The sequence below is a fragment of the Mastomys coucha genome, unplaced genomic scaffold, assembly GCF_008632895.1.
Source record: "Mastomys coucha isolate ucsf_1 unplaced genomic scaffold, UCSF_Mcou_1 pScaffold1, whole genome shotgun sequence".
NCBI classification, from domain to species: Eukaryota; Metazoa; Chordata; class Mammalia; order Rodentia; family Muridae; genus Mastomys; species Mastomys coucha.
The window spans coordinates 61,206,308-61,232,430 of record NW_022196891.1 but is presented as its reverse complement, the minus strand read 5'-3'; the positions used below and the strand labels follow the sequence as shown (position 1 = coordinate 61,232,430).

General features: G+C 36.9%; 1 protein-coding gene across 5 annotated transcripts in view; it reads right to left on the bottom strand.

Moving 5' to 3' along the window:
* Positions 1-26,123, bottom strand: part of Kifap3 (kinesin associated protein 3) — a 130,467-nt gene that overhangs the window by 91,964 nt on the left and 12,380 nt on the right. For all 5 annotated transcript variants that reach the window (XM_031387452.1, XM_031387481.1, XM_031387473.1 and 2 more), the window contains exons 2-9: positions 24,543-24,674; positions 20,566-20,720; positions 18,699-18,754; positions 17,294-17,435; positions 12,603-12,702; positions 11,082-11,206; positions 9,100-9,198; positions 915-1,093 (exon numbers count right to left, since the gene is read on the bottom strand). In XM_031387452.1, the coding sequence (XP_031243312.1) occupies positions 915-1,093; positions 9,100-9,198; positions 11,082-11,206; positions 12,603-12,702; positions 17,294-17,435; positions 18,699-18,754; positions 20,566-20,720; positions 24,543-24,674 (988 nt within the window). The remainder of the gene's footprint in view (positions 1-914; positions 1,094-9,099; positions 9,199-11,081; positions 11,207-12,602; positions 12,703-17,293; positions 17,436-18,698; positions 18,755-20,565; positions 20,721-24,542; positions 24,675-26,123) is intronic.

The window sequence follows — 26,123 nt, the reverse complement described above, 5'->3', positions numbered from 1 at the left end:
GGAATTGGGAGGCAGGAGGAATGTGGGTTAGATTTGATCCAAACAGTATATAAAGATATGAAATTATCAATAAAATCATTATAAAAATTGCTGTTAGTCTTGCTTGAAAGCAACAAGAAGAAAATGGAGGTAAAGGGTTTGCACCTGGGATCCCAGCACTTGGGAGGTGGAGGCAAAAGATAAGTAGCTCAAGACCAACCTTGCTACATAGGGTTGAAGATAGCCTGGGCTAAATGACACCTTGTCTCAAAAGACTCCCAACTAAACAAAAACCCCAACCAACTAAACAACAATGATAAAAATAAAGATTAAGTTCTCTTTCTCTCAGGAGCAGAAAACCCCAAACCTACAAAGCTGAATTTAGAGATGCGTTTTAGGACAGTTCTTGCTGTCTGTGATCCTTTGCTATCTCAGGGTAAAGTCAGAGTGATTAAATGTACAGTCTAGCTGAGTTCTGAAAGCACTAGTTTCATAAGATGCTGTCACTTAAGGGCATTTCTCCCATGGAAGCCTGTAGCACATATGTCTAAAGTAAAGGTCTGACTTCTCACAAACTTAACTCTGGATGAGTAATTAACTTTGCTGAGCCTCATTTTTTCTTCCTCAATAAAAATGATATTTGATGAGCTGAGCTGTTTTCTGCCTTCCAATTCTATGATATTATTGGAAATTAAATGTAAATATAATATGAATGTCTAGAACTTTCTGATATGTTAACTACTTCAGGATGATCATAATTATAAGCATTTAGTAAATATACCAAAATCAGAAGCACAAGAAGGAAAACAGTTCAAGTAACAATTATAAAATATTCACAATCACCTTAGTAGAGGTAGAAGGTATTTATGTTTTATCAGAATATCTTAACTTTAAAATAGCCAATGTGGACTACTTGAAGAAGCTTTGTACATTACCATGTCATTTTTATTCTCCATAAAAATACTGAGTTTCTTTAAGAATGACACGACTAGAATGAGCAGCTCAAAATTGTCCCGATCGAGAGCCTTCACCAACATGTGAACGATATTCTTGTTCCTCATCTTCAGTTCTGTACGTGTGTCCTCAGCAAGATTCAGAAGCAAATAGAGAGCAACTAGGAAATGAAAATACACCAGAGCTGAATGAAATGGCATATGGAATCAATGATTGTAAATCAGTTGTACTTACCAAGGTCATAAACACAGATCTAAAAGGTTCCGTATTATTTAAAATTTTTAACATAATTAAAATGTTCAAGCTTTCTCAAATGAGACATAGATATTATATAACACAGAGAATCATACTCCTCTACCTATTCTATTTTATTACATTTTTAGTTAGCACAATATATTAAACTTCACTGTGCCTTTTCAAATGTCCTTTGGTTTTGTTCCTCCTCCCTCTACTCCATCCCAAACCCCTGTTGTGCTGTTCCTCCCCCAGGAGCCTCATTTCTGCTTGCCTGTCACGTGTTCTATGAGCATTATTATATTCTTATGAAGCTAAGACCATAAAAATACACATAATGGCTCACATTCTCCATGAGCTTAGAGCTTAGTAGTAATTAAGTGGCAATTAATGGTATATAATAGACGTATAACAACAGACAGGGGAAATAATTTTGTACATACAAAAAAAAAAACAAAAAAAGAAAGATATCAATACACAAAATTTTAGTCTCCAGTAGCTGCTGTGAGACACGCTGTCACTAGGGGTAATTTGAGACATATGAGGACACAAAAGCATCTATTTCTTATATTCAAATCCATTTTCTGTTAGTCACTGCACGAGTTAAGAAACACAACTCAATGTTTCTTGCCTTGCCACAGCACCAGGTTTTTGAGGAAGGCAGCCCAGGGTATGGAGACAGTGGCGAGGCCAAACTTTACTTATCTTTGGCAATTCTGTCTATAATATCTGCCTTTTTGCTATTCTAAGGAAAAAAAGCCATTGAATTATGATAATAAACTCTTTCTGCTAGCATCAGGGGGTTAAAAAAGAAAAGATAGAAAGCTTAATTGTTAGTGCTCCCTTCTCCCTGGCCAGCTGAGAGGCTCCTGAGTCCTCATCATAGTCACACCTGTGGCTCACCCGTGGACCTGACTACTTTTCTTTGAATACAAACTTGTCCCAAGTCTATATCTCTTTAGTGTAATCGTGACAGCTCATTGTATTCCTTATTTTATAGCCTTTACTCTTATCATGAGGAGTGGGGATGTTCTATTCTTGATTTTAACTTTATTACATCTTTCTAGGTAACAACTAAAACAATCTTTTAAAACTTTCTTCCTAAGATTATTTGAATCAAATCAGAATTTTATAAAACCATTAATTCATCTAAACAGCATTAGTTCATGAAAGCTCATCTTCATGCTGATCTGCAGGAAGTCTACCCGATAGGGTGGGCTAATGCTCAGGAGTCAGTGGCCTATGTCAGAGTGAGAGGAAAGGCACATCAGCTGCAGGAAGCCATCCTGAGAAGAAGTCTCTTCGGACCTTGCTTTCAGAGCTCACCCATCTAAGGCCATGCAAAAATGGTGGGCCACCTCCAGCAAGGACACCTGGTAGGGTTAGCCTGTCCTAGAAGGCTCCTGACAACTGTTATGCTGGATGGGGATAAGGACAGACTCCACTAGTTTAAATGAAATGACCTCTAGACACCTGTAATAAAGATATCGGTTCCACACAAAAATCAAGACTCTTCGTTTCTGAAGGGGAGAATTGTATGCTAGGTCATACGTTACATTCTGTCTTGATAGGAAGTTTCACAGTGTGGCTTAAAAAAAAAAAGTTTTGTTTTGGGTTTTTTTTTGTCAAAATTATGTAGGTCATTGATGAAATATAATCTTTTTTGTCTTCTTTAATGCCTTGATGTTACTGTTTCTGGCATTTCATTTAATGGTTTTTGTCTGTTTAGACAGGAGTTGACCATAAGCTCGGGCTGACTGTGAATTTGTGATCCTCCCATCTAAGCTACCCCAATGCTAGAGTCATGGCATACATCACTTCCCAAGCCTTCTTTTAACACATTCTTAATATCCACCTTGAAATCTTAATGTAAAGAAGATGGAAATATATGCAAATATATGTCTGCATACTTAGTACAAGTTGATAAATATTTATTTAGCACAATTTGCCATAGAAAGGTAAATTATACTTGCATGTATGACAGCTATTGGGCTACTCAACAAAAATAAATAACTCTAAAATATTTATAAGCAATATACCAGAAACATCTTACAGACAGAAAAACTGGCATACATAACTTAAGTAACTTGCCCTATCTACACAGGTAGGAGGCAGCAGAAGTAAATGAAAGCACAAGCCCAGCAGTCTTAAGCTCAGTTATTGATGCTGCTGCATCCTGCTGAGAGCTTTCATGAGAGATGATAATACAAGAAGACATACGTATAAGCTGTGTTAGAAGCATACAGAAGCCTTCTGTGTATAGCCAAAGTAGATGTAGTGATTTGATCACTATATCTAAAATTTAACAGGACCTCAGCCATGAGCTTTATTTAGAAACACAGTCTTTGGTACTGTAGTAGATAAGCTAATGCAGTAGTTAATTAGGAGAGAGGTTAATAATCAATTCATCTAGTAACTGAAGCCCTGGTTGAAATGTAAACAGTTGGGAGTGATTTGTAACAAACAAGCAAAGTATTAGACAGCTGAGAGATACCAAATGACAAAAAAGTAGTAATTATTCTCTAGAGCCAAAGAAGAAACATGGTCCTGATATCACTGTAATTTTGGCCTTCTAGGCTTCAGAACTGTGTGAGAATAATTTAAAGAACGCCACTTTGAACATCATTACAGTAGAGATTCGTTGTACAAAATAAAAGATTAAAATACACAAACTAAGGATTTCACAATACTAGACATCAAACAATGAATTGTCATAATCTCTGGGAGTTAAGAAAAAAAGGAAATAGCTATGTGACTGCCTAGAAGGCTGCCTGGGCAAAGTTTCCACCTTACCACACAAGGAAGAACCCAGGCAGAACCTGACAAATCTCAAGCAACAGAGATGGACTGAAGGCCTGCTGGAAGCCAAAATCTCAGAGAAGAGCACTGGAGAAGGGAGAGCTATACCGAGAGAAGTCTGGAGTTCCATAAACTCCCTTGTGTATAGAGTAGGGTACACTTGGACACAAGTATATTTAGGATCCAGCTGAGCCCAGGGACAGAACAACAACAACAAAAAAGGATTAGAAGAAAAAGCACATGATGTTCCACAAGAAACTTGAAATAGCTCACATTGGAAATTTTGCCATGTATAGGTGATTGAGGAATTCTCTGAGTGTCCTACTTTGGTAGTAGAGAAATTTAGGCTAACGGCTGCTAATATTCACAAATCAAGATCAAGACATAAAAGGGTCAAAGTTTTTCCAGGTAACTAAACTATTTCCTAGAACAAAACTCAAGAATACTTATTAATTTATTAATTAATTGAGTACTCAATTAATTCATTTTTCTGCTTGGATGTGTACCTGCTTGTCTGTGTGCTCACATGTATATAGTGCTCATGAGGCTAGAAGAGCGTACTAACTAGATCGCTCAAAACTGAGGTAGATGTGACCTAACTAATCTCTGTGCTGAAAATGAACCCTAGTCCTCTGTAAGAGCAACAAGCACTCAAAATTGATGAGCCATCTCTCCAGCATCCCATAATAAAAGACCATTTATATGAAAAAGGAAATAATGTACATTTCATACTATCTGGCAGACAATCAAAGATTATCGGGCCATTTAAAGGGACAGGAGATACAACCCAAAAGCAGGAAAAGTTAGGGAGACATGTGGGAGACAAAAAAATAAAAATAAAAAAGCCTAAAAGTTCTTAGCAATGAAATTGAATATAAACACACTGCCAGGGACTTAGAGAAGAAAAGATTAGTAACTGTGAAGACAAAATCATAAATCATCTGAAATTAAACACACAAGAGGAAATATCAATGACGCTAAGATCTCTGGAAAATCCCCACTTTTCTGGAACAAAATGACTGCAGTGTAAATAACTTTTGAGTTAAAAAAAGGGAAATGGAAATTAATCTTAGCTAAATAAAGTAATGAATAAAAAACATGAAAATATGTGGGTTGCAGTCAGTGGGAACATTTGTGTTCTAAACCAAACTCTTAGACAAGTGACCTCAGCTTCCATCTTAAAACAACAAAACAGAGCAAATTAAACTCTAATAAAAATTTAAAAAACCGATGAGCTTGCGTTACAGGCTTTAAATGGTGTTAGTGTATTTCATGTACAATGCATCTGACTAGAAACATGTACAGTTGTGTATCTAAAGTTTACATGTTATGCAAAATTAACAGAGTTAAAGAACATTCGAAGTTCATACATGCAAAGTGGCTAAGAATTATTGCTCGGCACAATGCATTTCCAGCGACCAGCTGTGGCTAAAGGAGTGACAGCAACCCTGGCCTTAGCCAGCCAGAAGCCACCTTGAGCTAGCAGCACAACCAGCCAGGATGAATAGCCTGAGCTAATTCTGAAGCCACAAGGAAGGTCCTGTATGAGAAAGTGAGACAACTCATACTATGCAAGCCTTTTAAAGATTGAGAAGCATTAGATATTTGTAAGCTTGTACTAAGTTACTTATTTTTCAATAGTTTTCTTTGTATTGTTGTGTTTGTAAAGCCTTCCAGCTGTTGTGTATTACTTAGTAGTGTTTTCATACAGTCTTATAGGTAAGCTGTTAACAGTCTACACACGTACAGCTCTGACGAAGAAACCTGAACATTCTGAGATGCTAGGATACTTCCCACAAGACAAGCAGAATGGCCCCTATGTAAACTCGATCTATATCCCACTGGTTACATTAGTCCTGAAGGGCTTAGGGCTCTAGCTCCAACTGTGACTTCCCTTCTTCCCGAGTGTGGGGCCAACCCAGAGCAAGCAGGATGAATCTTTCCCCAGCACTGTGGGACAATGGAGAACAAACCACCAGATGGTTAATCAACAATGTCTTCAGAAAGTACTGGGAGACAAGGAGGGTAGGGTAGGAAGGGGACTTTCAGAACTGAAATAGTTATGGTGGGCACCTTAGCACTAGGAAGACTGAACCAGGAAGACAATAATTCTAAGGCCAGCCTAGACTTTATGATGAGATGTTTCTCAAACCAACAAGACAAATTTACTTGTGCCAGCCCTTCCAAAAGTGACTAAATGCCAAGAGGTTATAAAATATGGTTCTCTTGCATAGGTTCCTGGCACTAACAAAGTGTGCCCTAACCTTGGCCATTATATGTATTTTGTATATTATATTTGTTTCAGACATGGAAATGTTTCACATCAATACTGAGGTGCTAAAACATGAGTGGGAAATATCAGAAGTCTGGTAGAAATGATGACATTCTGAAGAAACACAAGCAGACCCCTGAAACAACGAACCCTGAAGAAATGGGAACTTCTTCAGGAAACTCATGCTGAGAGAAGGAAAAGGCATTAATCAGCCAGAGGGAAACTTTGTGTCCCTGAAAGAGACTTCATATAGTTCTAACTACTTGTCAGACCACTTACATGGTGAGACTGAAGCCAAGACAGGACAATAGTGGGCAGGACCACATCTTGACCAGGACTGCTTAGATATGCATCTCCTTGACTCTCTATTTGAATTTAAATTTCACTTCAGAATTCCAAAGACATACTTGAGGGTTTCTCTGTATCTCTTTGATCCTCTTCCCCATGTGACCACTTTGAGTAAGTCTCTTTTTTTCTGTTTTAAACTTAAAATGATAGAAAACCTTTTCTATAATCAGAACGCTGTCTACCAGCAAAAATCACACAAAAGTGATAGGAAGACGAAGACAGAGTGCAAAACAGACATACACATACATGGAAGAGTGACTTTCTGGCAAAGGCAGAAACCAATTCCATCTTTGAAATAAGTAGTGCATGAATAGCAACATAGTCACATGAAAAAAAAAAACTCATTCAAATGTATTCAAAATGAATCACTGATTTTACTACAAACCCTGAAATGATGGAGCTTCTAGAATAAAAACACAGCAAAAAATCCCTGTGAACTCCAGTTAGGGAAGATAGTATAGATACAGCACCAAAACAATGATCCATAAAGGCCAAATTATAATTCATAAAGACTAGAAATTCTGATCCTCAAAAGACATTATTAGTGAGTGAAAAGATATAACCAGACTGCAAGTCTTTGTGAACAAATCATATATTTTGTAAAGGTTATATAAAGCATATCACACACACATGCAATCATAATATATATACATACATATAGATGTATGTATACAAAATAATCCCACTAAGAAATAAATAAAATACATGAAATGAGATTTTAACAAAAGAAATGCAGATTGATATATGAAGAAACTTTCAACCTAATGAGTGGGCTGAGACATTCAAATCAAAACTACAAGTATATTAAATTATAAGCTAACTAAAGTTAATAATATTGATCATATCAGTCTTTCTCCTTTTCTTTCTTTTTTTAAAGATAGGGTTTCTCTGTGTAGCCCTGGGTGTCCTGGAACTCCCTCTGTAGACCAGGCTAGCCTTGAACTCAGAGGTCAGCCTGCCTCTGCCTCCGGAGTACTGGGACTAAAGATGTGTGCTACCACCCAGCTCCAATCCATCTTTTTCAGTAACTTAGGACTTTTATCCACTCCTGGTGGGAGCAATCGGATAGGAGGGCTGCAGGGAGAATACTTCTGTGTAGTGGTAGTCTTCTATGTAGCTGAGGATATAAACATGAAATGATATCTGTCCACACAAGGCCTATAGATGAATACTCAAAGGAGCACAGCAAAGCAACTGCCAAAAACTAGAAAGAATCCAAAAGAGAATATGGAAAATTATCACATACGAATAATTAAAAGAAAAAATACTGATAACTCCATGTACTGGCTGGTTTTGTGTCAACTTGACACAGGCTGGAGTTATCACAGAGAAGGGAGCTTCAGCTGGGGAAGTGCCTCCATGAGATCCAGCTGTGGGGCACTTTCTCAATTAGTGATCAAGGGGGTAGGGCCTCTTGTGGGTGGTGCCATCCCTGGGCTGGAAGTCTTGGGTTCTATAAGAGAGCAGGCTGAGCAAGCCAGGAAAAAGCAAGCCAGTAAGGAACATCCCTCCATGGCCTCTGCGTCAGCTCCTGCTTCCTGACCTGCTTGAGTTCCAGTCCTGACTTCCTTTGGTGATGAACAGCAATGTGAAAGTGTAAGCAGAATAAACCCTTTCCTCCCCAACTTGCTTCTTGGTCATGATGTTTGTGCAGGAATAGAAACCCCGACTAAGACACTCCAACAACATGGATGTATCCTTATTCTGACCAAACATGATACTGTATAATTCTACTTATTCCTCAAAATTACTAGAGATGGAGGGAGAAGAAAAAAATGACAGAATGACAACAGATATACACAGTCTAGTAATTATTTGCATAAATTAAAATATACCAAATTATGTTTACTCCTATCAATTATCTCTCAATAAAACTGGGTGAACAGAACATAAAATATTTGCATAAATGAAGTATTTTGGTTAAGAATAGAGCTTACTATTTTACATGTTTTTTAAAAAAAACTTAGTGTTTTTAAATTCTAACAAAACTATTTTTAAAGATCTAATGTATTTTGGCTTATATGCTGACCCAGGTCAAAATTGCTATATTCAGGTCTTTTTAAAAACTGAGCACTGAAAAGGTGCTGGCTTCTTCTCCAATAGGCTGAACTTAACTATTAGGTCTTTAAAACAGGCTGGGAGGCAGGGCTCAGCAGAAGGATGCCTGCCTAGCAGTACAGTCCTTGGCAAATGCAAACCAAACAGAACAACAGCAAAACTCGAAAAATTCAGGGTAGTTAGAAAAGCTAAGAACTATCAGGGAATAAAAACGGATCCACGGACAAAGATTTCCATGTACAAAGGTCACCACATCAGCAATGAAATAATCCCAAATCCAAAGGACCAATGCCATTCTAACTAAATCATAAGTCTCTGCATCTTAAGTGACAGCAAAGGCATATAATATTAAAGTCTCTTATTATTCAACAAATCTTAGAAACAGCATTTGAAAGCTAAAATAATTTTACATTAGTTTCTGAGTGTCAGGTTACAGGAAGTGATCAGGAGCTCACCTCTCAATAGCTGCTCTTGTTTTACCACAAGTCCTTGGTACTTCTTAAAGGTTTTGTCATAATCCTTTCTCAATGTTTGATTTTCAAGGTCTTCATCAAGTAAAATCAAGTTAAGGATCGAAAGCATGAACTGAAGTGAAAAAACCTACTGAAGACTACTTTGAGAACAGTGCTATTATGTTTTATATGCAAATTATTGTCATTATTATTATTAATTAAGTCAGGGTTTCACTATGTAACTCTGGCTGACCTGGAACTTACTATGTAGACTCAGCTGGGCCCAGACTCATAGAAACCTACCTACCTCTGCCTCTGGAGTACTGGGGTTAAAAGCCTGTGGTACCAAGCCTGGCTACAACTTGAGCTATATTCCCCACCCATCTAAAATCTTAGCTGCAGGACATGTTAGCCAAAGGCCCCATAATATCCTTGTAGTCCTAGTATGAGGAAATGTTTGAACTCCACCAAATACTTGGATTCTCAGTAATTACATGCCAATATATTATGAAAGTTGCCAAGTCTATAACAGACTATAGGAGGGTCCATTAAAAAGGTTACTTTCTTACAGAAACTCATGTAGTTGCTAAGCATAATAAACTCTTCTTCAGGCAGACAGCCAAAACATTCGAATATGCAGATTAATTCTAAAGCTTTTTCATCACCTTGCTGAGGTTGGAGATTCTAAGAGAAGGGCATTCTAAAGAATAAGGCCCCATGAAGAAGATTTAAGTAATGCATCACCCTTGGTCAACCAGGACTCATAGGGTAACAGCCTCAAGTCCAGAAGACCAGCATCAGCTTCTGGGCAATATCTCCTAGTCATACAGAATATCTTAGTCCCAGCCTGACTTCAGCTCCACTGGCAGAAACTATATGCCTAGGTATGGAAAACAACCTATCCTACTCCCATTCAAACTAGAAAAAAATACAACAAAAAAAAATTAAAATTAACTGTAATTTCCTGATAGCTACCTATGTGTGTACGTGTACTTAGCCTTCATCCTGTAGAAAAGTTGGGATCTCTCATTGATTCAATAAAGTAGTCTCAGTCTGTTAGGATGGTCTGTCTCTCTGCCTCAGTTTTCTCATTTTTCTTACAGGAATAATGCTTTCATTTCTAATAGATACAAATACACAGTGTATTCAAATAATGCTATTGCCTGCAATGGCTTGCTGATTTATAAAACATCTCATGTTAAAACAGGTATAAACAGTCAATCTGGGACCTCTGAGCTAGAATTAAATTGTAAAGACCATATGATAAATAGCTTCAGATGAGATTACCGTAATGCTGAAGAGAATAACATTATACTGTATTCAGTATGAAAGATTAAAATCAAGAGACAGAAGTTATCTGAATATAGGCTATAGCTCAAAAAGCAAAGGAACACTAAAGTGAATAGACGTTCCACCCCAAAAATGCTTTAAGCCAATGGGCAATAACACAGTGTTTGAAACCATTTGTTAAAGAACCAAAAAGCAATTCTTAGACCATAAGATACGTTAAAATAGAGAATTTCTAAAGTTCATCTCATGCATTCTATCATTCTATTCATCTCTCAACTAGAAAAACTGAACTTCATAAAACTCTAAGTTAGTTTCCCTGAAAAATTAGGTTCATGGAAAAATGTAATCCATTCCCATCAAGGTTACTTGGAAGCACAAAAGCTGCGGTGAGCCATGCTTCAGCAAGTACCTGGTCGTAGTGGACACATGTGCAGTCACTTAGACTCTGTTACTCAACTATCCAGCACTGCTGCAGGCCTCACTATTCTTCCTCACTCACCGGTCCAAACGGGAAGAGACAGAAGTCCATATCAAAATGTGTTTATCCTGATAATTTCAACCTCTATCTTTACCTCTGACATATGCATTCATGATTTCCAAAATGTGACCGGAATTAAAACAGGGACAGAACAAACCCATCCTACCATCCAAAGTGCCTAGCACAGGCACGAGGTCAAATGGCACTGAAAGGATATCAGCTTTCTTCTTCTTAGAAAGTTCTTCTTGCCAAAGCTCATGTCTTTTTAACTCATGATCAATGATATTCATACACAGTGCTCCAATTTTATAGTGAGTGATGAGTCCATGAAAATGAGAAAAGCTTCAAAGAGAGATTTTAATATATATTAAAAAGGGTGCATTTTGTTCATATAGGAGAAATCGTAGTTTTGGCCTAAACTAACATAAAACATACAAAACATAAGTCTGACACACATTTCAATGGATGAATATAACCACAGTATAGTAATTTTTAAAATAAATTTAAATAAATTAAAAATTAAAATAAAAATTTAAAATTACAAGATTATCTTAAATATGTGTTAATATGCTACCCTTACCTTAAATAACATTACAAGCATGTTTTTATGATTAATCATCACATTAACTACTAAAATGGTTTCATAATACATTTTGAAATAGTCTAACAAAACAAATACAATAATAATACTAAGCACTCATTTTATTTATTAGATATATGTTTGCTAGATAATTAATTTATTCAAGTACTTATTTAAGAAAATTTCTTTGCTAATGCTGGTTTATTCAGATCTAATTGACTAGAAAATTTTCAAAAAATCTCAATAATATCCTTATTAAAAACATATACATGTAAATAAAATATACTAAGCCACTAAGAGAATCAAACTTCATAAATTATTAGAAAGATGAATGGAACTGAAAGGCATTATGTTAAATGAAATAAGTCAAACAAAGAAAAGCAAATGTCATATGTCCTTGTTCAGATATGTGGAAGAGTGGACTTCATAGAAAGTGTAAACTAGAGACTTCTAGATCTAGGTTAGGGAGAATAAAGGGAAGAAGAAAGAATAAAGTGAGTACCAAAACCAACATACAGTAATAGAGGAGGAATAAATCCTAATTTTATAGCACAGTATGGTAACTACAGTTCACAACAATTAACATATTTTAAACAGAACTGGAAGACAGGAATCCAAACATGCCCAATACAAAGAAATTGTAAATGCCAATCACCTAGATTTAATCATTTATATATTGTTATATTTAATCAAACTATTATACTGTATGCACTAAGTATTTACTAAATTGATAAAAATTGAAATAAAGAAGTATGTGTACTGAAGAAAACATGGCTATTACAATGAAAATTTTATATAGGAAGGAAGGGAGGCCCAGAGAGATTAAGTAAAATAACCAAGAGTACATGGCGAGTAAAAAGCAGACATTGCATTCCAACTGAGTTTATCTTCCTCCAGAACCATAATCATATGCCAAACCATTATGCCAAATGGAATGCATATGACTGTGTGAGTGCATGTGTGCATGTGTGTGCGTGCGTGTGCGTGTGCGTGTGTGTGTGTGCAGGCATAGGGAAGTGTAGACTGAAGGAAAGAACAACAAAGAAAAAAGCCAGCATAAGACGCAGAGCATGGCCAAACAGACAAAGACAGAGAATCAACACTAACACAGGTAGGTGGCAATAGAGGCCGATCAGTGCTCTTAGAATCTATACTTACCTAGAGAAGCAAAAGAAGATATAAATGATGTTTGTAGCTAACTCAACACTTTGTTTCCAGTCTTCTCTGAGGACTCTTGCTAGCGCACCCAGGGCAGTTTCTAAAGGAAAGGAAACATGCGGATATGATCATTTACCTCTCCTTTGATATAAAGGGAGGTTGGTTTTAAATGTCTACTTATAAATAAGTAACAAAGCCAAGATGGAACTGGAACAAAAAAGTAGGATGTTTCTTTCCAATATGGAAAGCTAATTTAGAAGAATAACTTTAATTCAAAACATCTGACATACATGTGCATGCAGTAAGAAATCAGCTGTGAATCAGATAAATGCGACAGTAAGATCACCTGGGGCTGTCCATTTCCTGACTTGTTTCTGCTTGGAATCTTACTACTGTATTACTTTGCTTTCTTCTTTTAACCTCTGAGTGACTACTCTATTAGGACAAAGACTAGAATATACCCAGAATATAAATGAGCAGTTTAGCCAACTTAGCTCCATAAAGGTAAATAAATTTATGTGAAGGAAAGTAATATTTCCATATCCCATACCAAAAGACATAAAAGTAGAAATTTCAGAAAATAAGCTCTTGGAAGTATATGAGTATCTTTGTTAGAAAGTGAATATTTGGAGATATTAAGTATATATGAAGTTAGTTTTTATCGAGTTGTTGCAAGATTTTTATTTTTTTGCATGAGGATGTGTTTGTGGTACCTATGTGTTTGCACATGGGTATGTACACATACACAGAGGCCAGAGGCTGATACTAGGAGTGTTTCCAAATGTTTGCCACAGTGTCTCTCTGCCAAATCCAGAGCTCTCTAACTGTCGCCTCTAGCTAACTAGCTTGCTGTGGGAATTACGGGTCTCATACTGGAATTAAAGCTGGGGTACCACACTCCCTCAGGTATTCATGTGGGTGCTGGCCTTGGATTTAATTCTATACAACAAATAAAACTCCAGAACCATCACAGCAGTATTATATTGGTACAGGCCTTATCAAATAGAGCAATGAAAGAGAAGAAAACAGCATACCCGCCACTGTGTGGAAGTGTGCCTGGAAAGGAGACAGTCTCCTGAAGACACAGCATCTGTCCGTGAGGAAATAGCAGGCACACAAGAGGGATTTGGATACCCAGGTAAGGTCATGTTCTGATCACTAACTCGATACGTAAGTAAGGTCATGTTCTGATCACTAATTGGATACCTGGGTAAGGTCATGTTCTGATCACTAACTATGTGGGAGGGAAGGACTGAGCAACATAGAGAAGTCTCAATTTACATCTCTATACCCACTTGTCTTAGTTAAGCTTTTACTACTGTGAACAGACACCATGACAACATCAACTCTTATAAGGACAACATTTAATTGGGGCTGGCTTACAGGTTCAGAGGTTCAGTTCATTATCACCAAGGCAGGAGCATGGCAGCATGCAGGCAGGCATGGCACAGGAGCTAAGGGAGACAGAGTCTGAAGTTTCCCTTAGACTGCACACCACAAGTTGCTTATTAAAAGCTGGGCGCATGGGGTGCAGAGAATGTTCGGTCATCATTACCTGACCTGGCGTTTGCTGTGTGCCAACAGCCTTCTACTCAGGGTGTCTGGAGAAGAGCACTGTGCTAGCATCATAATGCCAGAGACAGGCTTAAGAGTTTGCTAGCAGGGTTAACAAAAAGGCCATTAAATTTTTTTAAAGCAAAGCTAAAAATCAGGTATTTTTCAGGAGCTTCAAAGGGGCCAAACATATTCTCCTTAAGTCTACAAAGCCACACAAAGGTACACAGTTATATGCCTACTATAGAAAGTCCTAGAAAGCCACTAATCCATCAGTTCTGGCTGAATTTGAAACAGTATGTCAGAGGGGAAGCAGGATCTGAAATGTGAAATGCTTCAACACCTAACATACACAGAGGTCTTCAGAAAGGGCAAGGAGACATTATCATCAGGCATTTAATAAAGTCTCTGCTCAAAAACAAGCTAAGGGAACACAGAAGTCATGACTCTATAAGGGAAGGGATACCAACTTTGCAGAATTAGTCCACAGAACACAGCAAACAAATGGCATCAATAAAAAGCCTTGGACTGTCAGGAATCTGACTTACATAGTTGCCACATATAGTTTCAACAAAACAACTCGTCATAGGAAGAAACAGAAATGTATGACCCATGCTCAGGTAATAAAGTCATCAACAGAGGCTGTCCATGAAGAAGCACAGACAATGAGCTTATGAGATGAGGATTTTAATTCAGTTATTATTATATTCAGAAAATTGAGGGATTGGCTGGTGAGGTGGAGTGGCAGTGAGGAGCACTTATGTAATCATGACGACCACAGTTCAGATGCCAGCCCCCAAACATGCCACCAGGCAGGTCCCACATCATTACCAGCAGCTCCAAGGGGGTGAAAACATGCATTCCTGAGATATGTGGGAATCTAGCTGGGTTGTGAAAACCGGTCGCAGACTCAAGCAGAGACCTTGCCTCAAAGAATAGTTAGAAAATGATAAAAGCAAGACACCTGATGGATGCCCTCTTAGGGTCTCCAAACTCAGACATGTACAAACATATACATAGATATATACACAGAACCATGAACCATTTCTACAGATTTAAAGGCAGGTATTCGAGGGAATGAGAATGATGGTTTATCAAGGAGACAGCAATTATATATATAAAAAAAGACATAACCAGGAAATCTGTAATGAAGTGTACAAAGACTAAAATACAAATTCACTGGGAATCTTAGCAGCAGACATGACACAGAAAATGCTAATATAAAAGTTTTAGATTAGTCTGAAGGAAAAGAGAAGGCAAGCAAAATGAGCAGACCCTCAGAGATCTGTGGAGGAGAACAAAACAGAGCAGCATATACACGATGAAGGGCAAGAAACATTGACGGGGGAAAATAAGTATGTAATGAAGTAACAGCTAAACCTGTCATGCTTGCTGAAGAGGTATACACACTCCAAGGATACCACACTGAATGACATCAACACTCAAACATACCATAGTTGTGGTCAGACTTGCAAAAACAATGGACGAGAGAACCAAAGGCCTGAAGAGAAACGCAGTTTTGTGTCTACACAGCATCATCAATAAGATAAACAGATTCACCTCAGAAAGCTTGCAGACATGAAGATCGAAGAAAGACACATGGAAACTGCAAGAGAATTTCTGTCATCTGTTGGGGGCACAAAAGTCCTTGTGCCCACAGAGCACCAGGGAACCAGGATGTTAAACACAAGGTCCTCCCCTCAAAGGAATTTCCACCCAGAAAGCTGGGAGTGAATATTGTTAATGACCTGGTGACAGTCTGGCTATCTGCAGAGACAGACCTCACCCAGAATGTTTATCCCAGACTCTTCCCTTCCCAGACCATTCTCCTTAGTTCCGAGCTAATGGAACCCACCCTTGGGAGAGATGTCATGTGTACCACTGACTTCTATGCTATTTCACTCAGAGACCACACTAGATTCTAGGCCTTTTAGCTACACACCCCACCCTCATGCTCACACGGACTTTGTAAAGGAGTTTCTAGGAAGTCACACCTATGCTTTTCTGTGACCTGGAATGGGAATGAGTGTTGCTTGGAAACTTTTTCCCAAATTTTGCTGTTTTAAATATGGTGGTAATAAACTGCCTAGTGTCAGACTACCCGGGTCTGATCCAGGCTGATGGAGCCAATCTGAACTGAGTTTTCATTCTCAGATCCCTGCAAGGTCTCTCTCAGTAACCTGCCAGTAATTCCAGAGCTTAGAAGGTGGATTACAGGGGCAAGGTGACTAGCTAGATTAATCATACCTCCAAGCTCTGTGTTCAACTGAGAGACAAATAAGGCAGACAGTGACCAAGCAAGACTCCTCATATCAGCCCTGGGTCTCTACACACACATATGAGAATGCATACTTCCATGAACACGAGTGCTCATGCACTTGTAAACATGCATACAGATATGCACATACCCCATACATATGCAAGAAATATGTCATTAGTATTAGTACAGGACAGAAGAGTGAGGAGGGAAAAAGAGTCAGAGGGTGTATTGGAACAAATGTCTGAATATTGTTAAAACTAGGTTGGTAGTAATTTGAATAAGATTGTTTGAAACTATCTAATGTCAAGGCATCACTAATAACTCAGGAAACCATAATTATAGAAAATTAGCTTCAAATGGTAAATGAGAAAATACCTAGCATAGAAAAATACACTAGAAGAAAACAGAGTAAAAAAGGTTAAGAATCATGATAAAACTACTCCTAATTAAAAATATATAAACATATTAAAGGTTTTGCCATTCATAGTAAATACAAAATGACAAAGACTACCTTATAAGCATTATATCAATGTTAAACAGACTAAATACACCAATAAACAGAAATGGATTAAAAAAACCTCAGTGATCTAGCCATAAGCTAGTTCTAACAGAAACTCTTGAGATTCAAACACACAAGCAGGGTGAAAAGAAAAGAATGGAAAATAGACCTATCACGTAAAGAGAGAAGGAGATGAAGATAAGTAATAAATTGAAAATATTCATAATACATAGAAGAAAAATTAAGATTCAAAATTAAATATCTAAGACATGAAAAACATGTATATGTGCATTTGAAACATAAAATATTTAAGATCACAGTACAAACTTCAAGAATGGTTTGTTTTACATGATTTTAATATTTACAAAGAGAAATCACCATTTAATAATAGCTCTTCCAAGTTATCAGGATTTCGAGCAAGCTGCAGGATCAAGGCAGATCCCCGAACCTTGTCTGGAATGTCTTCATACAAGAGCTCAATGTACTCATCCATGTCATTGATGTTGGCCACTTCGTCAATCTGAAACACAGGGAGGAAGCATTCAGCAGCTCTCACGGACAGAATTGCTGTCAGGAGGATGATATTTTGTGATCAATATGTTATTTATCATAGCAACAAGTATAACAGATAATAGCCATCTTTTTGTAGATAGAAATTTTAGGGGGACATCAATCTCTCCACAAAACCTTCAACACCAAATCTGTCTTGCCTACAAGATGTGGGTGGATGAAGACGGAGCAGACTGAGGGAACAGCCAGCCAATGACTGCCCCAACTAGAGACCCGTCATGGGAGAGAGCCAACCCTGACACTATTAACGATACTCTGCTGTGCTTGCAGACAGGAGCACTGTAGCAACTGTCTCCTGAGAGGCTTCATCCAGTAGATGGAAGCAGATGCAGAGACCCACAGCTAAACTTCAGGTGGAGCTCTTGTGGAAGAGTGGGATATAGAAGTGAACAAGTCAGAGGGGTCAAGGACACCACAAGAAGATCCACAGAGTCAACTAACCAGGGACCATGGGGCCTCACAGAGCCTGGGCCACCTACCAGAAAGAATCCAGGAGCTAGACCTAGATGCCTTACACATTTGTAGCAAATGTGCAGCTTGGTCTTCATGTAGGTCCCCCAACAAGTGGAACAGAGGCTGGATGCTGTCTGTCTCTGTTTCCTGCCATAGGATCCCCTTCACCCTACCTGGACAGCCTGCTTGGGCCTCAGTGGGAGAGGATGTGTCTAGTCCTGCTGGGCCTATGCCCCAGAGTGGGGTGGTACCCATGTGGGACTTGCCTTCCCAGAGAAGTGGAGGAGGGCAATGGTAGAAGGGATTTGTAAGGATGGGACTGGGAAGGGAGGAAGGAGGGGGCTCTGATGGAGATGTAAAGTAAATAAAAAAGTAAAGATAAAGAAATGTTATGCCTTGGGGTACTACAATGCTGATATGAAAGTATAAGCAAAATAAAATGGAACATATATAAACTCTACAATTTGTCTCCCAATGTATTTTAATATAATTTGCACCTACTATAAAAGATTAAATATTCTGAAACTTATTTCAAAATTTTCAGAATATTTTGTCATGTATTTTAATAAAATTAAGACTATGTGTTATAAAGCACCACCAATAATTTTTGTTTGTTTGTTTGTTTTTAAGCATTGATTTTTCAGGTATCTCTAAACTGAATCACTTCAAATTCCACATGTGAACAACATGGCTATATGCATTATTGACAGTAAAAGCTGAAGGTCTTTCATTTAATAGAACAAAATTCACATGGTCTTACCTCCATCCCTTCAAAAGGAGGTGGGTCTTTAGGCTTGCTTGATTTTTCTTTTTTTTCTGTAAAAATATTTTTAAAAACCCTGAGAATTAGTTTTTAAGGGTTTATGCTGCCTAAACTGGGGATATAAAGCTAAATATTTGATGAAAATTTTCTCAATGCATAAAATAAAATATTTGCATATAAAAATTAGGTATTTGTTCTAATATTGCAATCAGGTAAATCGCAAAATAATGAAAATGGTATGACTACTACAAAAACAAATAATATAAAAACTAAGGTTAACATATGGAGAGTAAGAAATAATAGCAAAATTATAAGCTGAACTAAATAAGAGTGAATGATTTTTGTCTGAAAAGTGAAATAAAGAATATAAATTAAAAGATAAATATTTGACATTTACATCAACTTAATCCTCATTTACTCCCAAGGAGGCATTCAAAGGTACTGGAGACATTTATTATACTATTCAGCCAAAGGCATATTTTCATATTCTAAACAAAAATATGTATATGTTAAAATAAATTAATTACAAAAATATTATCAAAAGTTGCATAATTAACAAGTAAATATACATGTAAGAGATTTGACTCTTACTGGAGACTACTTGGTAAGAAAAAGGGGATGAGCAAGGGATTATGATAGGATGCTAGAGATGACTGAGCACCACATTCCAACTGTCATAATGCAAACCATGGCTCTATACAATTAACACATACAATTAATAGATGCTAATAAAAAGAAGAACTGCTATGCGGTATGAGCAATGGGAAATGAGAAACATGCGCTTGACAATAAAATTATTAGGAAAGCCTGTTCTCCCAAGGAGACATAAACAGATAATGAATTAAAACAGGATTGGCCCTTATTTCTTTCAGAGGAAGTATACACGAAAGATAAGGGTGAACAGGAAAATTCTGTCTTAAACAGATAATTTATTATAAGAGTAGTTTTGATGAGCAAAGAAAAAGAAAATCATATAAGGTGATGGATCACAGTGTTAAAATGTACTACAGTCCTATTTCCCTGCCTTAGGGTAAGGCTTCTACCTCTAAATTATCAAAGGATAAAAAGTTACAAAAAAATAAATAATTTAGATAAATATAGTTTTAATATACAGTAAAACTCCAACTATTAATGTGCAGAAAGAGAATAATACTGACTTGAATTATTTTATCCATATATAATGGATACTTTTTTATATTTCTTCTTTCATACAGTACATTCTAATCACTAAACTTTCAATAATCCATTTGCACATGTTTCCATTTTTATTTGGAACTATCTTTTATACTTTCTGAGTTGTAAACTCAGTTCTTTTGTGGGAACTGAGGACAGGAAAATGACAAGAATGAAGGTAAGGATGAGGATGTTCCACTTTCCTCAGGAAAAGGTGTGAGGAGAGTAATATGCTAGGGCCATCGAAAGCATGTGATACTCATCATGTGCATAGTAATGTTTAAAATACTTACATAATTCAACTCAAATTATAGATTATGTATAAATAGCAAATTTAGAAAATATGAGGCTAATTAGGACAGAGAAGATATTTTCTGCCCTAAATATTCCTTTTATTATTCTATAGTTGTTATGACAGACTTATCCCCTTATTCCAGTGTAGTGCACACACACATCCAGTGAAACAGAGTCTGCCACTGTGTGTAGAAACATACAATCTCCAATGTAGGAAACAAATTAATTTGTTTGTTTATCCTAACACTGGTAAGAACTTACCACCAAAATGAATACAGCTTTCAGAACTATGTATTTTTATACTATACTGTACTATGCTGTGTTACATATATATTTTGAAGATGATAAATGCTCACTTTTGGTATTGAATTTAAAATTCCAGACTCCTTCCGCTTACCTTTTCCTGACAATGAGTCACGGCGGTTCTGTAGATAATACAAAAGCTGTTCTACCTCATTTAGCTTTGAGGGATGGATGAGTTTACACTCTTCAACCACTTTCCGGGCCAGAGAGGTTATGTCTGTGTTAGCATTGAGACTCTTCAGACGGATGCTGCAAGCACACACAAATTTCCAGTTCAGACATTATAGAAGTATGTGCCAGGTTTAGTAATACTATTCTAAGATGATCTGCAAATTATACAAATTCTATACCTTCTGGCCAAAGAATCTTATTAAAGTAAAGATTTAGATATAGTTAGGCTTATATAAATTGAAAGCAACATAAATCTTTTAAGACTTTCTGGGCACGATATTCAGAAGTCCTGTTTGAGGCAGTGTTTCTGATATAAAACAGTCTTATTACTGAATATGAAATACATACCACCACAAATGATATGCTTGAATATAACAACATTTCAAAGTTTTTCTTTACTTGCAGTGCTGGGACTGGAACCCAGGACCTGGCACCTGTGAGGCAAGTGCTATCTATATACATACTCTGAGCTACTCACTCAGACTTGCTTCCTCTTGAATTGAGTTACTATAAGTCTAAGAAAAAAAGATGGTGCTGAGGAACACAATGGACTGTTCATAGCGATTCATGGCATTAGAGAGAACTATGAAAATATAAAATCAGGATTGTCCAGAAAATCCTCCTATGCAAGACTTACATTCAGAAGGAGAAAACGACCAGGCGCCTACTGGACAGAATTATTTCTTTGTGAAGACAGTTATTTTTGTTATTTTGAAGGAAGATATAGCAAGCTACTAGAGGGAAACGTGGATGAGAATCTACAGAAATACTCTGAACTCAGCACCAGTATGCCAACACAGATGACTTATCCTGAATCTACTCTAGTCCACATCTTAGATATCCTGAATCTACTCTAGTCCACATCTTAGATATTCTTCCCAGTTTAGAGTCGTTAGAATGACATTCTTTATCTTATTTTGTCTTAATCTGTTTGGTTTTATTGTTGTTTAAAATAATTGACTTTATTTTGGACAGTTCTAGCTGAACATTGTAAGGCAGATATAGCAAGGATGGTCCACAGAAATAACCCCAAAAGGACAATCCAGAAAACATTTCTCAATAAGTCTGATTGAGAAGAGGTACAGGAGAACTACATCACTAGGTAGGCATGATAAAAAAAAAATCTCAATTCCAGACCTTGGAAGGGAAACTGAAGCAGAACCATGAACTCAAGGTCAGCCTGGGCTATACAATGAGACTATTCCAAACAAAAGAAAAATGAAACTCACTAAACGTATCTTTAAATTTCTATTAGGCTTGTGGGGTAGATTAGTATTCTAGAAAATGTCTTCACAAAGTACAGATTACATGCTCACCTCTCTCCCAGTTTCTACTGTCTACTTCTATGATTACCATCTTGTATCTGTGTGCCATAGTTATTATTTTATCAAAACTCACAGAACACAAAAAGTGAACTCTATTGTAAGCTAGGAACTAATACTTATACATCTAATTATTAACCAAGGGCTGTAGTTATTTAGCACTTACTTTGTGTTATATGAGTGTTTATAAGTGTCTTATAGTGTCATACATAAGAGCTTTATTTCTCTAGAAATGTCCTCTCCCCTGACCATGGTAATCTCTAACTCCTTCATTTATACTTAATAGTATAAGTACACTATTGCCTCCTCTATAATGTCAGACATTTGGAGTTGTAGAGTATGTAGATTTTCCAGATTGGCTTCTTTTGGTTACCAATATGCATGTAGGGTCCCTCCATGCCTTCTTTGTACTTGATGATTCATTTCTTTTTCATTTTTGAATAATGCTTTATGATATGGTGATATCACAGTTGATCCACTCACTAAGAAATAATAGTTTGGTTGCTTTCAATTGTTGGCTATTTTGGATAAAGTTTTTATAAACATATGTGTGTACTCTTTTATGTACATATAAGTTTTTAATACATTTGAGTAAGTATCTAAAAACACAGTGACTGGATATTACATGAGCCTGTATTCAGATAATATAAAATGTATGCCATTTTATGGTACAGCATACCCTATCTATCTATCTATCTATCTATCTATCTATCTATCTATCTACCTATCTTTCTATGATTTTCAGTCTCTTCTAGGTCAACTTTCTATCACTCTATCTATTACCAACCCAGTTTAGCCTATATTATTAACTCAAACAATTTTGCTTTTAGTATGACATCTCCTTAGTCTTGTATCTATTAAAAGAAAGCTGGAGAAAAACAAGTTTTATTGTATTTTGAAATGACACTTGTGGCTATTCAACTGCTTTTAATCATCATGAGTACTTTTTGTTAGGCACCCAACATCTACTAAAAACTAACAAAATATCACCTGTATGATTTCCATACCATAACAATCAGCTTCTCAAACTGAGCTCTTCAGAAAGATGGACTCTGTGGAAAATGGTTTATACCATTCCTCTGAGCAGTGAAAGAGGCTGAAATGTCACATTTGTGGTTCTAGGACATCACTGACTTCTCTGACGTAATGACAGTTTCTGCCATACCTATCTCAATTTATATAGATTTCCTCTTCTTCACCAGGAACAAAACCTTCTGAGTTATAAAAACACATCTTCCTTTTGGTAGTGTCTTTTAGTACAAACCTTTTGCTAGTGAGTGTGACACACGTTTTTCTAATGAGTGTGACACACCCTTTTCTAGTTGAGTGTGAAACAGCTTTTGTTAGTGAGTGTGACACACTTTTTGCTAGGGAATATATCCCTTAGGACTAAAAAATTAAATTCTCTCCTGAAGTGTAGGCCATGAGACTCTAAAGTTAAAGACAATTTTTCTCTAGAAAATCTAAAATAAAATCTCAAGAGATGTTCATTAGCTCTCAGGTCGTATCATCTCATGTAATCAATGACAAAGAACAAAAGTGTGAGCTAGCTGCACTGCAGTGTGAGCATGCACACATATTTTTCTAGACTTGTACAGTCTAGAGAATGCATTTATCTTTAATACGAGTTATTAAGTAAGTCTTCTGTTGCCAATAGAAAACCTGTGAAGACAGTGAACTGAGACACCAAGCAGTTCTCTTCTCAGGGTCCAACAAGCCACGGCTTCTCAACCACAGCATCACTGGGTTTAGGCTTAGTATCCCACCTTAGATACCGACGTGACCATCTTATAATGTCAACCTACAATATCTGTATGGGAAACAATGTTCCTTGTGGGAGAAAACCATCCCCAGAGTGTTTAAGCACCAGAGTCAATGCTATATCCTTAAAGCAGTACTTTTCTGTGTGCTCCTAGCAGCCCGAGCACCCTCGATAAAACACAACATGGCTTAAGTAGGAATTCTAACTAGTTACCAAGTCAATGCTGCGTAGCTGGAAGAGGGTTAAGAAAGAGCACTATGATATAAAATCTTCTCTATTAGCATAAAGTTACAGAAGGGAGGTAGGAAAATTACCAGCAAAACTTAAGAATAATGAAAAAAGGAACACTTCCTGAGGGACTCCCTTAGGTCCATAAAGAAAAGTGAGCAGGACACTGGATCTGAGTGCAATCTATAAGAGAGCTTGTCATATACTAGCATTATCCAGTGGACTAGGTGGCTTTCAGGAGTGAATTCAAGATCTGTACCCCATTTGGGAATATCTGAATGTTATACCACTTCCAGCAATTCTATGAAAGAAAGAATACAGGATTTTCTAAGACTCCAAATTTCTATATTAAGCAAAAACTCCCATACAAACTTATCTTTTGTGATTAATTTCACTTAACGTTACAAAAGTTTTACTTTCTCTAGAATATATTCCATATTTCTAAAGTTGAGTGCAATCTTTACTTGGCTGAGATGGAGTAGTCCAGAAGGATGTCATAACCCTTTATTGTCTGTGAAGATTAAAATTAGACCATCTAGAAAAGGTTATATATATTTTCATAATGTATACAAAATGAGGAAAACTTACATTTTTTGGCATTCCTTTCGTTCTCCCAACATGGGATCCCCCATTTCTCCAAGAATGGTAGCTTCCACTTCATACTGAACAATGAGAGCTTTTTCTGATGGATGTACATCAATATTCCCCCCTTTAACTTTCCTACAAAAATTTAAAAAAAGATTAAAGTCTCACAGGACATCCATAACTTCCACCCTTTTTCTACATCTAAACTAAAAAAAAAAAAAAAAAAAAAAAGAGAAAGTCATCCTATGTTCAAGGACTGGATAACTTATCCTTCAGATAGTAGTATTTTCCCCAGATGACTCACAGAGTCAACAGAGCCACTATCAAAGCCCTGACAGCCTGGAGAAGGAAAAGACAACATTAAATTTTACATGGAAACAAAGACCCTAAAGAACAAACATAATCTTGATAAAGAACAGCAATGTTGTATTTCAGTAACCACTTTTTCCTAAAAAAGAAAGACAAATGACCAAGGAGGATGAAAGCTCTATTTACTTCGTAATTAGGAAATGCAAATCAAAGCAGAATAAGAGACCACTTTACAGCCCCTAGAATAGCTACATTACAGAGCAAACATGCGACACACAAAGAGAAAATAACCGGCAAAGTGTGGGAAAAACTGGAGTCCTCCTACATAAGGGGGAACATAGGAGGCAGACACACCGAGGAAAGCTCCTGCTGGTTCTTCAGTGAATCCAACAAGGAATTCCTTCATGTTCCCATAATCCCAAGCTGATGTATACACTAGATGACTGAAGGGAAGTGTCCAACAAAATCTTGTCATGATGACAGTAACATTATTCCTAATAGGCAATAGGCACAAACCCCTGAAAATCTATCAACACTTGGTCATAAACAGTGTAAAATATATCCGTGCAATGAATATATATTATTCAGTTACAAAAAGGAAATAAAGTGTTAACACAGTATGTATAGTACAGCACAGTTTAACAGAAGTGGAACATAATTATGCACTGTAAAAAAATTGAACAAAGAGTCACAGATATCATATCCATCAAGTTCCTGCCTTTTCCATTATGTCTGTATATCATATATATACATATATATATCATATATGTGTGTATGTATGCTAAGTATACACATGTGAAGGCAATGCAAACTTTTGTCAAAATTAGATAAAATTGAACAATGTTTTTTTTTGTTTGTTTTTGGTTTTTTTGAGACAGGATTTCTCTGTGTAACCTTGGCTGTCCTGGAACTCACTCTGTAGATCAGGCTCACCTCGAACTCAGAAATCCGCCTGCCTCTGCCTCCCAAGTGCTGGGATTAAAGGCATGAGCCACCACCGCCCGGCTGAACAATGTTTTTTTCAACCTTCTTCCAGATTCTGACTAAAACATCACAGTGACTAGATCAGTTGTATTTATTGTTTTCTAGATGATGTGGTTTTAAAAGATGGTCCACATTAGCACAATGATCCTAGGTAAAACCACATCTGACACAACCATATTATATGAAAATCAGCAAATGCTACCACGGCAGCACTTTCTTTAAAATAGCCTTAGGTTTAAAGTTGAAATTAGAAAATGTATTTTATTTGACAAAAAAAAAAAAAAGTGTTTT